This window comes from Eubalaena glacialis, chromosome 2 (assembly GCF_028564815.1).
Source record: "Eubalaena glacialis isolate mEubGla1 chromosome 2, mEubGla1.1.hap2.+ XY, whole genome shotgun sequence".
In the NCBI taxonomy this organism is placed as follows: domain Eukaryota; kingdom Metazoa; phylum Chordata; class Mammalia; order Artiodactyla; family Balaenidae; genus Eubalaena; species Eubalaena glacialis.
Window position 1 is genome coordinate 102,034,329 of NC_083717.1, and position 17,582 is coordinate 102,051,910.

A 17,582-nucleotide genomic window follows, 5' to 3' on the forward strand; every position below is an offset into this window, starting at 1 on the left:
ACAAATTCATAAGTTGGAAAGGGTTAAATAATCCAAAACATATAAAGTCCTTCATAATCCTACCACCAGAGAGTACCACTGTTAGTGGTGTGGTTATATTCTCCTAATATCTTATCATTTTTAAAACTCATTTAAATATTAATTATGAAATACTTGATACATGCAAAGAATATATGTAATGCACATGTAAGTTATGAACCTAACAACCAGGAACCCACTATTTGACTTAGGAAGTAGAACATCACCAGTACTGTGGAAGACCCCTGTGTGTTTCACCACAATTCCATCCCTGTAACTTCCCCACAATCTGAGGTAATAAATATTCTGATTTTAAAAAATCATCTTCTGGCTTTTCTTTGTTTTGACCAAATATAGGTATCCTCAGAAAGCTTTTGCTATATTTTGTTTGTCTTTTAACATTATAAATATGGTTTAATACTTGTTTTAGTCTTTGTAACTTGTTTTTTTCCCCACTTAACATCAAGCTTGTAAGATTTGTCTTTTTAATGCATATAGCTCTGGTTCATTCATTTTCATTGCTGTATAGTATTCCATTGTGTGTATATACTATAATTTACCTATTCTCTTATCAATGGGCATTTGCCTGGTTTCCAGGTTTACAAAACCATATCTTAAATGAAATATATAAATGCCATGTATGGTGATGCTTCATTAATCCTTTGATGCTCGTAAACTTAAATGGCACCATTTAAATGAAACTAAAAAGTCAGAAGAGAGCTAAGAATAATTTTTCTGGACTAATGTTTTTACATCAACATTTTGGATTTTGGCCTCTGAGCCTGTGCCAATTTGTATTCCTAGTTTATTATATCAATTATATTAATAGTAATAATCAATTTCTGTATCATTTTAAAATATTACTTAAATTTTATAAACTCTGTGTGTTACTAATAGCAAGAGCTATTCCTTATTGTATAGTTGCTCCATGCCAGGTACTGTGCCAAACAATTTTTATACATTTATACCTCCTGACAGTTCTGAATCTTTTTTTCATTTGGAGATAATTTCAAGTTTACAAAAAAGTTGCAAAAATAAAAATAGTTGCAAAGAATACTCATTTTCCCTTTACCTAGATACACCTATTGATAACATTTGTGCTCCTCTGTGTGTATGTGTCTCTGAACATTTCATTTTTTCCTGAACCACTTGAGGATAAGTTATATACATTATTCCTTTTTACCCCAAAATACTTCAGTGTATATTTTCCCAAAATAAGGATTTTTCTTGTATACCTTAGTACAGTAAATTTAACATTAGATGAAAATGTGTTATACAATTATATCAGTCTACTGTTTGTATTCTAATTTTGTCAATTGACCCAATAACGTCTTTACAGCATTTTTTTCCCACAGTACAGCAATCTGTCTGGGGTCAGGTGTTACGTTTATTTATTTATTTATTTATTTATTAACATCTTTATTGGAGTATAATTGCTTTACAATGGTGTGTTAGTTTCTGCTTTATAAAAGTGAATCAGCTATACATATACAGGTGTTATGTTTAGATGTCCTGTCTCTTTAATCTCCTTTAATCTAGGATATTCCTCTCTTTGCCTTTTATGACATTGATGTTTTTGAGAGACATATTCTTCACTCTCCCCGGCACCCGTCAACCCCTGGCTTTTAATAGAACCTTTTCCTTGTTTGGGGTTTATCTGATATTTCTTCATGATTTTGATTCGAGTTGTTTTCTTAGCTGGAACACTGCATAGGTGACGTGCTATCATACCTGGAGGTACGCAATGTCTGGTTGTCTTTTATTGGTGAGGTTCATTTGAGCACCTGGTCAAGGTGTTGTCCAGTTTCTTCACTGTATAATTACTGTGTTTTTACCCCATCACAACTAATAAGCGATCTGTGGGGAGACACTTTCAAGACCATAAGAATGTCCTTCTCCTCATTAAAACTTTCCGTTATGCTTAGCAGTCATTGCTGAATCTCATCTGATCCAGTCTTTACTCTGGCAGTTGCAAAAATTTTAATTCTTTCACTTCCAGACCTCCTTCTACTTTTACCACTTGGCACTTGGTGTGTTGTTATCATTGAGAATCCTCCTCTCTAGTTTGCCTGTGTAGTTACTATCTGTTTGTTTATTTTTCTATTTATCTGTCCGTCTACCTATCTACCAACTTACCTACCTATCCATCTATCCATCCATTTATCCCATTATCGTAGGATTATTGGTGTGACTCAAATTCGTATTTTTTCAATATTTTATAATTCATTACTATACTTAATTAGTGTTCAAATTGTCCCAGATTCAGCTAATGGAGCCCCTTCAAACTGGCTCCTATGTCCTTGTGACATGCCTGTGTTTTTGAGTAATTTCTTAATTTCTGGCATAGCAAAATATTCTAGTCTCATCTTGTATATACCCTAAGTACTGGAGTCTGCCATTTCTTGAAGATCCCTGGTTCCTTTTGGTGGGGAATTGTATTCAATACTACAATCTGAGCATTGGGTTTCATGGCAATTTTTAAAATAGATGGTATTATTCAATTTTACATATTGGAAAACTAAGTCTCAAGAGAGGTTAAGTAATACAACAGCTGGTAAATAGTGGAAACAGGATTTAAATTCAGGTCTCTCTCTTAAGCATCATGCTCTTTTCAGTTACACTGTAGCCTTTAGTCATGTCACCTGGTTTCCTTTCCTTCCTTCCTTCCTTTTTTTAGTCTAAATTGATACAAAAGTTTGCTATCATTTAATTTTTGCAGATAAGAAAAAGATCCTTGAAATTAAAGATTCATGCAGTGGACACTGCTTCCAAGAACTTGAAAAGGCAAAGCAGGAATGTCAAGATCTGAAAAGAAAACTGGAGAAATGCTATAGGCATCTTCAGCATTTAGAAAGGAAGCACAAAGCTGTAGTGGAAAAAATCGGAGGTTAGCATTTAAAGTAGCACTGCTACCAGTATAAATCTCTTTGATCCTTTTGAGATGTTCAAATGTGACATTGTAGTTAACGTAGGCGCTGATTCTCTTCGGGGATTATTATAAACTAATTTGGACCTTATTTTTACTAACCAAATTATTATTATTGAACTCAAGAGGAAAATCGGAGCTCTGATTAAAAGGTCACATTCCTTCTTTTTTTGATTGAATAGCTTCTGAGTGCTCAATATGTGTCAAGCAGCATTGTAGGCACTGGGGATACAACAATGAAGACATCAGACAAAATTCCACTTTTGATGCAGATGCACAGGACTCTGTTCTCTGCCTTCAAGAAGCTTACCATTAAGTGAGGAGAACTGAAAATAGATTAATAAATAATTGCAGCTCTGAGTATCTGGCAGTATGTTCGCATAAACCTGGAAGAAAGGATGTTAATTAACTCTTCCTCCTATTAGAGTGAAGGAAGGCTTGACTAAGCCTTGAAAGATGAAGGTGTTTGCCAAAAAGAACAGCATTCTAGGCAGCGAGAAGACATGACCCAAGGCATATGGGTCTGATCTGGCCTCCTTTCCGTCCATTCTTCACAACACTGTCGGGAAATTATCTAAGAGGGATATCTTCTGCCATTTCCTATTGCCCTTTTGAAGAAGGGAGGCTATTGGGCTCATGAGGCTGCTCCCTCTTACCTTTCACTGTTGACTTGTACCCTGTGCTTCATATTCTTTACATTTGAAATATTTCAGATGCTTGAGCTGGTCAGGAATTTTCTTTTACTGCTGGAGCTTGAATACAATATTATCATTCTGTCCTACACTTTCCCCTCTCATTCTCATTTTGGTCTAACTCTTCCTCATCCTTTAGGATTCAACTGAGAAGATACCTTATCTGCAGAGCCTTGATTTTCCCCAGTCGGTGTTAGATGGGCCGCTCCTGTGAGGCCCCAGAGCACTCCTCCTCAATTAACATTCTGCATTTCACTTTTTGGTTACTTGCCCACTATCTTTTTTAACCTATAAATTTCTTGAGAATAAGGAATTATCTTTGTTTTTCCTTAGAGTCATGGTGCCCATTACATACCAGACAGTAATAAATGCTTGAATGAATGAAGGACTGAATGCAAGGGTCTCAAATAACGTGTCGTCCAGAAAAGACCAGACAGATAGGTTCACTCTTTTTTTTCTACATTCACCTCTGTCGCTTGCCTGGACAACAGTCATCTCTGCTTCCAGTCTCGCCCCTCCAATCCATTCTCCATCAGGCAGCGAGAGCAACCCTTTTTTTTTTTTGTCTTCTGGTGTCTGATTTATTCTGAGTGCACAATCAGTGTTGCTTTATTTCAGTTTCTGGTTTACTATTTGATACGCAGCTTAGATACAGACTCTGTTAATGACATACTTCCTGAATCAACCTTTTTGAGATATTATTATTATTACAATTATTAGGATCTTTTCTATTCAAAAAACAAAACTGAAGACAACAGTTTAAAATCCCCAAAGACATTCTAGATGCATAAGTAATACATAAAGATTCTACCAGTTGGAGAATTTCTGAAGGAATAGAGCGACCTTTTACAAAAGTAAATTGGATCGTCACACTGCCTTGTTTGAAGCCCTCAGTGACTTGTCTGGCTCTCGGTATGAAACACAAACACTTTAACATAGAGTTTAAGAAGCCCTTCGTGATCCCATGTCTGCCAGCCCCTCAGCCTGGTTCCCCGCCACTGCCCCTGCCCAGCCCTCTTATCCTCTAACAGAGCTGTGACAGGGGTTTCATTGTCTCTTTTCTCCGAGTCTCTTTGCATCTCTTCCTTTACCCCACCATCTGTCTTCCCATCGGGTCACATTGCCTGGCTAACCCTTACTCATCAAAGCCCTGGCTCATGCCTTCCTCAGAGAGGCTTTCCTAACTACCCCAGACTTGGTCAGGTTCCTCCGTTAGACATTCCCCACAGCTCCTATGAGTTTTATAACATTCATCAGCTTGCCATTATTCATTTATTTATTTATTTATTTATTTATTTTTTAACATCTTTATTGGAGTATAATTGCTTTACAATGGTGTGTTAGTTTCTGCTTTATAACAAAGTGAATCAGTTATACATATGTTCCCATATCTCTTCCCTCTTGCGTCTCCCTCCCTCCCACCCTCCCTATCCCACCCCTCTAGGTGGTCACAAAGCACCGAGCTGATCTCCCTGTGCTATGTGGTTGCTTCCCACTAGCTATCTATTTTACGTTTGGTAGTGTATATATGTCCATGCCACTCTCTCACCCTGTCACATCTTACCCTTCCCCCTCCGCATATCCCCAAGTCCATTCTCTAGTAGGTCTGTGTCTTTATTCCCTTCTTGCCCCTAGGTTCTTCATGACCTTTTTTTTTTTTTTTTTTCTTAGATTCCATATATATGTGTTAGCATACTGTATTTGTTTTTCTCTTTCTGACTTACTTCACTCTTGCCAGTATTTATTGTCTCTATTCTCCTTTGGAGTGTGATGGTGACAAGGATGAAGTCCTGTCCTAGCACTTAGCACAGTACCTGGCATCATAGCACGCTCGGTAAATCCTGTTGCCCAAGAGCGGCCACCTGCTCCCACCTACCACTTGCTAAGTCTGCTAGAGATAGATAATAATTACTTTAAGGCAAGAAAGGGTTTTAGGAATTTTGAGATAAAAAACAACACAGTTCCCGTGGTGATTGCTTAGGTCTTTAATAGAGGCCAGAGAGTAAGTGAGAGTAAATTTGTCCAACTGTGGATGTAGATACCGTGTGGCTATTGCAAATTTGATGAAAATCAAGAAAATCTGTTTTACATAATAAAAATGACAAGGGCAGTTGGATGTGATTATTCTTTATAAATAATAATATTTAGCACCATACATTGTGATCATACAGTAGTTATTCTACATAGTGCTTTTTGAGGCTGATAACTTCTGTAATTCGTGGACTTAGAAATAATCCAACAAAGTTGATAGTTAGCTCAAAACAGCAGGCTGATAAAAGGGGTCAGGGTCAGAATTTAAGTCATTTGATAGTTTGATTTCAGTGTTTGTCTTAATGTAAATCTATTAGTTGATAATATTTTTGTTATTGTAGTTGTTTTTTTGTTTCTTAAATTCCATTTTCCACTGTCATGGTAGCATTTATTGAAAAGTGATGGAGTAAGAGTGAGTGGTTTAGAAATATACAAGTTATATCCATCACTGGGGGAACAGATTGATTCATTCCCCAACTTATAGGGTGTGTTGAAAGGGTGGAGTTGCAGGAAATATGGGGTGCCATGTTCATAAGTATTAAATGTTGATATTGCCAGGCCTTGTATAAGGTGCTGTGCATTTACTATATTATTTCCATTATAATCTTCAAGGTAAGTAATACTATCTCCACTTTACATATGAAGAAACTCAGGTTCAGAAAGATTAAGTAATTTGCCTAAGCTCATCCAGCTGGTGAGAAGAAAAGCTAGGATTTAAATATGTGTCTCTCTGACTCTGAAATTCATTCTTTGTACTCTGTACCACATGGACTCCATCAGTCTCCTCATCTTCTTTTTAAAAGTTCAAAGAATTGAACATCTTACATTATTTCTGAAAATGGCACCTACTTAAGCTTAATATTATTTAAATTTTGTATTGAGGTACTTGTTCAGTGATCATTTATATGAGCATAGACTGTATACCAGGGTCCATGAGGGACATGGAATTAGGAAACCTACTATGTTTCTAAATAAATCCTTTAGTCTAACTGGAAAACAAAACACATGCATATAAAACAATTGGAAATTTATTCCAGGACAGTGTATAACCCAGAACAAGATGAAAATGGAATATAGATTTAAAGTGCTGAGAAAATAGAACAGGGAGTGGTCAGATTAGGGTTTATCAGGGAATGAATGACCCAGGGAGCAACTGGAAATTTTTCAGTCGCTGGTAATTTAAGGGAAAGACCGAGAGAAAAAGAGATTAATTGACCAATATACTATAAACTTTCTTTTTTAGAAGAGAATAGTAAAGTTGTTGAAGAATTATTAGAAGAAAACAATGACATGAAGAATAAATTGGAAGAACTGAGAACACTTCGTAAAACACTACCACCAAGGTAGGCTTTTACTATTACAAAGAAATCGTTTATTTCTGAGTATCTTTGCTTTTTTTTTTTTAATATCAGTCATATCAATAATATCATACCAAGAATATCAGTTACTTTTATTGTTACATAGCAAAAAGTATAAAAAAGAAGAAGATCTTCTAAAACCCTGTCCCCGGAAGATATCCTTTATTTAGTATATGTGCTGCCGAAGCGAGCACTTTACCCTTTATTTAAGCCCTTTTATACACACACAACATGTGCACATGTTTTAAAAATTGAGATTATCATATAAGCTATTTTGTAACCTTTTGTTAATATAAGATAAACACTTCCTCCGTGTCATTGGATGTACTCCTATAATGTGCTTTTCAATAGCTGCATAGATTTTCATCATGTGGATTTATCATGATTTATTTAAGTAACTATAACACAAGTTGTTGGCATTTTTCTCCTAAATAATTATAATAAAGATCCTCATATGTGAATTTTTTAGCACATCTTAGCTTATTTTATTGGAATATATATATATATATTTTTTTTTTCAGGTTACGTTTTTCACTTACAATCTCTGTTTTTGCAACCTTTGGTTTGTTTTTAGGTCACTGTCAGAAGGGGCCATTGAACATTCTTGCCTGCCATGCAGTGGGGTGGCCTTGGAAGAACTCCGTGGACAGTATATTAAAGCTGTAAAAAAAATTAAGCGTAAGTCCTTAAAGAGATTCCCAAGATTTTAAGGTGGTTTGGGTCTTTTTGGTAACTAGCAGTAGTAATTTTGGGGAATTTTCTGAACTACTTTGTTCTTACCTGCTTTTAGAAGAGATCACTGATAGCTTTTCTAAATTATGTAGATGATTTTACCCAAGTAAATTTGGAGTTTGCCCCCCAAATTTTGGAAGTGGCACAAGGATAGAGGTATTTTTATATTGTTAATTGTCCTGGGGGTTTTTTTTGGACACTAATATATATATTTTTAAAGTATAATTGACATATACCACTATATTAGTTTCAGGTGTATTACATAATGGTTTGATATTTGTATGTGGTCACCACAATGTCTAGTTTCCCCATCACCATACGAAGTTACAAAATATAAATACAGTAGTAGTTCCCCCTTATCTGAGGATTTGCTTTTGTGGTTTCGGTTATCTGTGGTCAACTGCAGTCCGAAAACATTAAGTGGAAAATTCCAGAAATAAGTAGTTAATAAGTGTTAAACTGCGGGCCATTCTGAGTAGCATGATGAAATCTCATGCCATCCTGCTACATCTGCCTCCAGACGTGAATCATCTCTTTGTCCAGCATATCCTGCCTGTTAGTCAGTTAGTAGCCACCTCGATTACCAGATCCACTGTTACTGTATCACAGAGCTTGTGTTCGTCACCCTTCTTTTACTTAATAAAGGCCTCAGAGTACAAGAGTAGTGATGCTGACAATTCATCTATGCCAAAAAGAAGCCGTAAAGCGCTTCCTTTAAGTGAAAAGGTGAAAGTTCTTGACTTAATAAAGAAAGAAAAAAAGAATCATATGGTGAGGTTGCTGATCTACAGTAAGAACAAATCTTCTATCCGAGAAATTGTGAAGAAAGAAAAAAAAATGTGTGCTAGTTTTGCTGTCACATGTCAAACTGCAAAAGTTACCGGCACAGTGAATGATTAGTGCTTAGTTAAAATGGAAAAGACATTAAATATGTACAGTAAGATATTTTGAGAGAGATCACATTCAAATAACTTTGTTAAAATATATTGTTAAAATTGCTCTATTTTATTATTAATTATTGTTAATCTCTTACCGTGCTTAATTTATAGATTAAATGTTATGACAGGTATGTATATATAGGAAAAAATGTAGTATATTTAGGGTTCAGTACATAGTTTCAGGCATCCATTAGGGGTCTTGGAATGTATCCCCTGCGGAAAAGGGGGGACTACTGTACAATATTATTCACTATAGTCACCGTGCTGTACATTACATCCCCATGACTTATTTATGATTGGAAATTTGTACCTACTGACCCTCTTCTCCCATTTTGCCCACCCTCCAACCCTCTCCCCTCTGGCAACCACCAGTCTGTTCTCTATTTGCTTTGTTTTTTTAGATTCCACATATAAGTGAAATCATACAATATTTGTCTTTCTCTGTCTGACAGTTCACTAAGCATAATGCCCTCAAGATCCAACCAGGTTGTCACAAATGGCAAGATTGCATTCTTTTTTATGGCCAAGTAGTATCATTGTATGTATGTACCACATCTTCTTTATCCATTCATCCATTGATGGACACTTACGTTGTTTAGCTGTCTTGGCTGTTGTAAATGATGCTGCAGTGAACATAGGCACACGTGTATCTTTTCGAATTAGTGTTTTCATTTTCTTTTGGTAAATATCCAGAAGTGAAATTGCTGGATCATATAGTAGTACTGTTTTTCTTTTTTTGAGGAATCTCCATATTGTTTTCCATAGTGGCTGTACCAATTTGCATTCCCATCAACAATGCATAGGGTTTCCCTTTTCTCCACATGCTCACTAACACTTCTTGGTCTTTTTGATGATAGCCATTCTAACAGGTATGAGGTGATATCTCATTGTGATTTTGATTTGCATTTCCCTGATGATTAGTGATGTTGAGCATCTTTTCATATACTTGTTGTCCATATCTATGTTTCCTTTGGTAACCTGTCTATTCAGATCTTCTGCCCATTTTTAATCAGATTGATTGTTTTTTGTTGTTATTGAGTTGTATGAGTTCTTTGTATATTTTGGAAATTAATCCCTATTGGATATATAATTTGCAAATATCTTCTCCCATTCAGTAGGTTGCTTTTTTATTTTGTTGATGGTTTCCTTTGCTCTGCAGAGCATTTCAGTTTGATGTAGTCCCACTTGTTTATTTTTGCATATATTGCCACTGCTTTTGGAGTTTGATCCAAAAAAATATCACTAAGACCAATGTCAGTGAGCTTACTGCCAGTGTTTTCTTCTAGGAGTTCTATAGTTTCTGGTCTTACAATCAAGTCCTTAATCCATTCTGAGTTGATTTTGTTTATGGTATAAAGAAAGTAGTCCAGTCTGATTCTTTTGCATGTGGCTGCCCAGTTTTCCCATCACAATTTTTTGAAGAGATTGTCCTTTCCCCATTGTATATTCTTGCCTCCTTGGTTGTAAATTAATTGACCATGTGTGAGTGGGTTTATTTCTGGGCTCCATATATTGTTTCATTGATCTGTTTGTCTGTGATGTCAATACCAAACTGCTTTAATTACTATAGCTTTGTATTGTAGTTTGAAACCAGGAAGCATGATGCCTCCAGCCTTGTTGTTCTTTCTCAAGATTGTTTTGGCTATTTGGGATCTTTTGTGGTTCCACACAAATTTTAGGAATTTGCTAAGCTACTTCAGCTTTCTTTTGGTTTCCATTTGCATGAAACATTTTTCCATCCCTTCCCTTTTAGCCTGTATATGTCCTTACATCTGAAGTGAGTCTCTTTAACATTTCCTGTATTTCCTATTTTTCTGTTGAAGTTCTCTCTGTGTTCATTCATTCTTACTGGTGAGCATCTTTATGACCATTACTTTGAACTCTTTATCAGGTAAGTTATTTACATCCCTTTCATTAAGGTTTTTTTCTGGGGTTTTTTTCTGGTTCTTTCATTTGGAACATATTTCTCTGTTTCTTCATTTTGCTTGACTCTCTATGTGTTTATTTCTATGTATTAGGCAAAACAGCTACCTCTCCCAGTCTTGAAGGAGTGGTCACAGGAAGACTGGGGTGTGTTTCAGGCTGCTGTCTGTGCAGTGTCCTGGGGGTTGTAGCTTGCCAAGAATTATCTCTCCAGTTGTTTCAGTCCTGTGAGGTCCAGAAATGCAAGCCCTCTAGCCACCAGAGCCAGGTGTTCAAGGGGTGTCCCCTGTGTGGACTGTGCACACCTGCTGGGTTTGGTGTGGTGGGGCCACCATGGAGTCCAAGGGTGGGGCAAACGGCTCTAGCAAGGTAGAGGGAGAGTGTAAAAATGGCGCCTGCAAGGGCCAGTACTAGTAAGGTAGAAGAGTACAAAAATGACTCCCGCCAGCACCTCTGTTCCCTGGGAGAGTTCTAACAGATTCTGCCCTTCTGGCAGATGCTTTAAGGTCAGCAAGTACATCTCCTTAACATAAGGTCTAGGCATTTTTCATGATGCTGTTTTTGCGCTGGGTTCCTGAGTTGAGTGAGTCTGTGCATGAGTCCTGTAGGAGTGGAATCTCAGGTTCCTACAGCACTTTGTGTCTCCTGGACGTAAGCCCCATTAGTTTTCAAAGCCAGGTGTTTTGGGGGCTCATCTCTCTGGTGCAGGTCCTAAGGGTTGGGGCACCTGATGTGGGGCTCAAACCCCTTGCTCCTCAGGGAGAAGCTTTGTTTTTGTGATATTCCTCCTGATTGTGGGATGTCATGCCAAGGGTGAAGGTTTTGGCAAGATTGTGTCTCTGCATCTCCTACTCATCTTGATGTGTCCCCTTTATCCTTTGTGTGGGGTGGCTCTTGGGCTAGTTCTCAGGTCTTTTTCAGAGACAGTTGTTCCATATGTAGTTGTAGATTTGGTGTGTCCACGAGAGAATGTGAGTTCAGGATTTCCTGTACCGCCATCTTGAACTGCTTCCAAGATTTTTCTTCTTGGACACTAATATTAAACTAAAAATTTCATAATCTTACAACTTAAATAACCACTACCAAAGAAAATGTCATATGAGTTTAAATGAGCAATTACTACTTTCTTCCATAAACTTTTAAGGACCATGAAAAATGGATGTAATTAGGAATTGTTCTGTTGTCTCTCATTTTTTTCATAATGGATTATGTCATAGATGTAAATTTGTATATCAAGTCCTCTAGTACTTGGTGGTGCCGCATATCCTGCAGAATATTTCTGTGGTTTATGTTTTCCCAGTAGAATACCTCCTGGTTTTTAATTGCAATATTGCATAGTTGGTATGTATGTCCCAGAACAACACCAGTGTTTATGTACAAGAAATGTATATTTACCTCCTAAAATTGCATTCATTTTAAACAGAATGAGTGGGAAGGGTCTCAAGTTCCAAATATAATTGGTAGATCATCAGAATCATGGTGGAGATGTTTTGAAAAGCCCACTCAGTATCAGTATAGAGAATGTGCTTCTTAGCTGTTGCTGGTGCTAACAGAGTCCATATTACTAGAAAGAAATTTACTTTTTGTTAACAATTATAGTGATTGGAAAGTGAAATTTTAAGCTTTTCTTTTTCATCCTAACATGATAACTTGTTGCATATTTATGTGTATTGTTTTACATTTTAGAAGTTGGTTGGATGTTTTGTTTTGACATGTACTCCATCAAAATTTTTCCCACTTGAAGTAATGAAAAATAGTCTTCCACTTAGCATTTTTGCATAGAATGTGTAATTTTCAGGAAGAGCTTACTGATATTGAGGGAGATTCCTTTATGAGTTGGAATCCTTAATATAATAGGGATGAGGATATTCTAGAGGTAGGATGTAGTCCTGGATTTAGGACAAAATGTTAACCTTAAATAGTGGTAGTTCCAATCAAAGCACACTGAGTTAAACATAAAAGGAAGACTTGAAAGCTGTGAACTATTTTTAAATGTAAATTTCAGGAGGGCATCATAAGTCTCATCCCTCTCCCTGCAATAGCATTTTGTACATATCTCTCATGGATTGTAGTATTATATTTAGTTGGATACTCATAAGTGCTGCCAAAAGAATTGAATAAATAATGAAACATGGATTTTCAGAGCACAAGTAAACAGAAGAATATGAATCCAGCTCATATTACCTCCTTTCTCTCTTTCTTTGTCTGCTTTTCTCTTCCTTTCTGCCTTACCCTTTCTGTATATTTCTTTTTTCTCTTGTCTTAACTAGACATAATATGTAATTGAAATGCATAAATTTCTGTGCCTCATATTAATGATAACTGCTTGCTTCAGTGTTTCAAAATATGACAGTTTCCCTAGGGGATATGCCATGTTTCCTTACCATATGTGTCGGTCATCATTGTAAAAGGACTTTTGGATTACTCCTGCTTTGAGTCTACCAAAATGGTGACCAGAAATATTCCATTTTAATGATCGTGGAAGACTATAACGTTTAAACTATACCTCCAGTCACTTCATCTCCCAGAAAATTGGTCTGAAGTCTGCCTCTCATGTTTTGGAAAAACTGCTAATAAACGTGCATTTTGTGGGGATTCCCCCCGCCCCCAGGTGATATGCTTCGTTATATTCAGGAGAGTAAGGAAAGAGCTGCGGAAATGCTAAAAGCAGAGGTATTGCGAGAACGTCAAGAAACCTCCCGAAAGATGCGCAAATATTATTTGATTTGCCTCCAACAGATTTTGCAGGATGATGGAAAAGAGGAAGGGTAAGTTCTGTCTAAACAGTGTGTCCTGAGAGTACCAGGACAGCATGCTGTCATTTTCTAAGCATTTTCCTTAGCCACAGAATTAACTGTGTCTACATGATGAGCCATTAGGGATTAAGAGAGGCTTAATGTCTCTGCTGCCCTAAGTGGTGGCAGAGCATATAGGAAAACAGAAATCCTGGGGCTAAGGAAACTTATTTTTTCCTTTAAACTGTATTAATTTCATATTCTGGAATTCCCCACAGGGCTGAGAAAAAGATTATGAATGCTGCTAGCAAACTTGTTATGATGGCAAAATTGCTGGAAACACCTATTTCTAATAGATCCCAGAGCAAAACTACACAGTCAGGTATGTCAAAATGAGTTACTTGAAGGATTTTTCTCTCCCTCTTTTTAAGATATTTAATATTTTTAGTATGAGAGTAGAGAACGTAAGGAGTGAGAGCTGAGTTATCAAATTGTGTGCATGTTTTACTTAAACTGGAAACTTACAAAAAAACAGTGTAGAGTTTCCAGTTCAAGTAGGCAGACTGAGCTTACCCACCAGCTTCCTCTTGCTGCTTCCATCCCTAGAAATGATAGAAAAGATTTTAAACGACAGTATAGAAGGAGAAAAAGAAGAAATTATAACTGAGCTTTTAAAAGTTACAACTGATAAATCGGAGGCTGTGAGAAATCCCTGAAAGAAGGCAAACACTATAAACTGAAGATGGAAACCTCAGTTCAAAACTCCCAGAAGATAGTAGTTACAAGTGGGAGCAATATTGAAACTGTTCTGCGTGTGAGGGTGGTATGTTCCAGGAGAAGTAGTAAGCCTAGGGGATACCAATGGGGTAATTAGTTGGTGTTCCAGAGCAGCTGAAACCAGGTGGGATTGCCCTCTTTATTTCTCCTTATCTTTCTTCCTGAACCTCAGACTGGGCTAGGTAAGAGCAACAGGAACAGAGAGTCTGGGAACTGGGCAGTGCTCCAGGTGGCTAGCCACACCGAGGAAGAACTGAGAGCCCAAATGCCCAGGTCTTTCTACCCTGCTGCTCATTCCTTCCCACTCCACTTCCAACTCCTTTAAACAAGCAGCAGATACTGTACTCAGGACATCTGAAAGATAAGCATTCAACCAAGAATTACCACATATTTATAGAAAGCCAGCACCATGACGAAAGATACCAAATTCAAAATAAGACAAAGCAAAAAAAAAAAAAAAAAAAAAAAATCCCCAACAGAACTTATACCTAAAGAGATAGAATTAATAGAACAAACAACAGGACCTGAGAATGTTAGAAAAATACAGTATTCTCAGAAAGATGGAGGATATTATAGAGGAAACTAACAATATGCTAAGATTTATACTATTTTCAAGGAGAAGATGTAGATACTGATAACTCTAGAGATTGCTAGAAAAATACAAGTTTAAGTATGTGTATAAAAATTTAACGCTAACTAATAGAGAAATAGAATATATAATTTTCAAAGTAGTAGGGGAAAATCTTGGAAGAAAACGTTTCAATATAATGATCTAGAAAGAGGAAAAATACATGTAGAAAGCATGGGTAAATAGAAAATAATAGTAGGTTGAAACATCAGCAATCACACTAAATGTGAACTGGTTAAACTCACTTATTAAAAGACCACAATTTTCAAACAGTTTTAAATATTCTAGACATATGTTATTCCAGATAAGAACATTGTCAAAAATTCAAAATAAAGGCCTGGAAAGTGATATACCAAGCAATGCAGTGTTGATATTAGATAAATTATATAGTTAAATACAATATTAGGTAAATTAGAGTTAGCATTAAACTGACCAAAGTGATAGTTCATAATGATAAAGGAGCAACCTCCCAAGAAGCTATAAATGAATTCTTTCTGTTCATAATAAAATAACTTTAGAATATATGAATCAAAAGCTGATGGAAAAACATGAAAAAAATTAGTAAATTCCCAGTCACACTGGGGGAATTTGAACATATCTGTGAGGAAATGGGGTTTTTGCACTTCTGGAAAGCCTGAAGCAAAGACTGTTCAGGAATTCCCAAGTTTGATGTTGGTAAACGTTCTTCAAATAAAAGCACAAGGATTATTTGTGTAAATTTTGGAATGGCGATGTGAACCTTGGATATAAAAGGGCAGTGGCATATAACAAGAAAAGAGTTTTCTAGATTTGGGGCAACTGCAAATAATGAATAATGTCCGCAGCAGAAACAAACCCTTTTCAGAGACTTTAGGGACCAAGGTACCCTACTTTGAGATATGATGCCTCTGATTCTATGCTATGTGGCTGTTCTGCTTCTGATCAGATTTAGTGTCTTAGCTAATTAAATCAGAAACTATCTTAGCTTTGAGAAAAAGAGAGAAAGTGTGTGAGAGGGGTGTGTGTGTGTGTGTGTCTGTCTGTCTGTCTGTCTGTCTGTCTTGGGTTGCGTGGGTTCTTCCAGCAAACTTTCTCCATCAGAAACTCCATATTTGACATCAGAGCAAGACTGGAAATGTTGCAGTTGGCTCTTGAAATGCTGTACCAACTATTACAGAAAATAATACATCAGGTGGATAGCAATAATAACATATTAGATTTCATTAACAAAATTACTCAGCTTTATCTAATAGATATATGTAAAAGAATATTTTTAAATGTCCAACATTGATGTATTTTCTTTGAGAATGATTAAAATATATATGCATCCCTTGGAAATATATAAAAACATAAATTTTTTTCTCCTCTTTCAGTGTTAATTTTCTCCTAATTTTGTTTTCCCTTAATTTTGTGTTCCCTTGTATACAGTATTGCCTCTGACTTCAGAGATGCTGACTGGAGTTGAAAAATCAAAAAGAAATGATGTGAATCAGAATATATCGTGTCACAGTGAAAGCAAATCAAACAGTATAAAAACTATCCCCAGAAGTATGTGTGACCAAGTTCCTAAGAGGAGGGCTGCCTGTAACTTACAAAGGCGATTAGAGGACGCAGAGCACGGGGGCAGAAAGCATGAGGGTTTCAAAGAGTCACATCCAGACTTTCAGTTCGGGGATAACAGTCACAAACATCTAGAAATTTTGCCAAGGAATGTTTCTCCTGAGTTTGTTCCTTGCAAAGGTGAAAGAGGCTTTGGTTTGCACAAGAAGATAGACCTCCTCGGTGATACTGGCTCTGAATCACTCCAGCACTCAACTGCACACCCCTTTCTCAGATCCTTCGGAAATAAACCCTCACCTAGATATACCCCTAGTCTTTCTGAATCCGAGTCCACGCATATAACTTTTCGAAGTCCTAATGAAAGACTTGGTTTAAAAGTATACAAGGGTAATCCACTAATGGCAAGTGAAAATGCTGCATCTGAGAAAAGTCAAAGTTTGGGTGTTAAGGAAACTCCAGTAAAGGATGGAGGGGACCTCAGTGACTCTGCAGGCTGGCATTCCAACAGTGCCGCTCTACCCTGCAACAGTCATGAAGTGTCATTTTTGCACGATAGGCCACAAGAAACTCTGGATATGCTCGACGAATCTGTAAATTTCAAACAGTTTTCAGCAGCAAGTTTTCCTTTAGATTCAGAGAAAAACAGTATGATTCATCAACCTATGAAATGTCAGAGTGGTCATACTCCAGACCTGTCAGAAGAAACCACGTATTGCCCACCAGGGAAGATCAGCATGACTCTTGGAAACCCACCTCATCATAAGGCTGATATATTAAAGTCAGATTTCAAAAAACTGACCAGTACAGTACCATCTGCAGTGTGTCCACAGCCTGCAAGAAAATTAATTGCTCCTCTGTCTAACCAACAAGATAGTGGCTTTGATAGCCCATTTGTCAATCTAGACTAACTGTTATACAGTATTTAAGAAGAATCATTAATATATTGATAAGAAAACTGGAAGGGAAGGCTTCATACTGAAAAATATTTGTGGATTCTGCATATTTTGAGATGTTTTAATAATGTCTGACTATCATATGAGTAAAGTATTCTCATAAAAGTACTTGAGATATTAAGGTTGCCTAAGTCTTCTAAAGGCCTAATCGTGTATGTGTAATCTGCTTCTGTGTGGCGCTTGTATTTGGTTGCTAAACAACCTGTTTTTATACTTATAAATTAGCTCTCTGTGCAGTGTTAAATTATTTAAATAAACTTGCATATGGTCTGTAGAATTGTTATGAATTATTTTTTAATTCATAATGTAGAAATGTTATATTGACATAATTT

General features: G+C 36.6%; 1 protein-coding gene across 1 annotated transcript in view; it reads left to right on the top strand.

The window, feature by feature from the left end:
- Positions 1–17,205, top strand: part of CEP152 (centrosomal protein 152) — a 98,803-nt gene extending 81,598 nt beyond the window's left edge. The window contains exons 22-27 of the mRNA XM_061182159.1: positions 2,738–2,905; positions 6,911–7,010; positions 7,600–7,703; positions 13,230–13,386; positions 13,632–13,735; positions 16,166–17,205. Coding sequence (XP_061038142.1) covers positions 2,738–2,905; positions 6,911–7,010; positions 7,600–7,703; positions 13,230–13,386; positions 13,632–13,735; positions 16,166–17,205 — 1,673 coding nt within the window. The remainder of the gene's footprint in view (positions 1–2,737; positions 2,906–6,910; positions 7,011–7,599; positions 7,704–13,229; positions 13,387–13,631; positions 13,736–16,165) is intronic.
- The last annotated feature ends 377 nt before the right edge of the window (positions 17,206–17,582 follow it).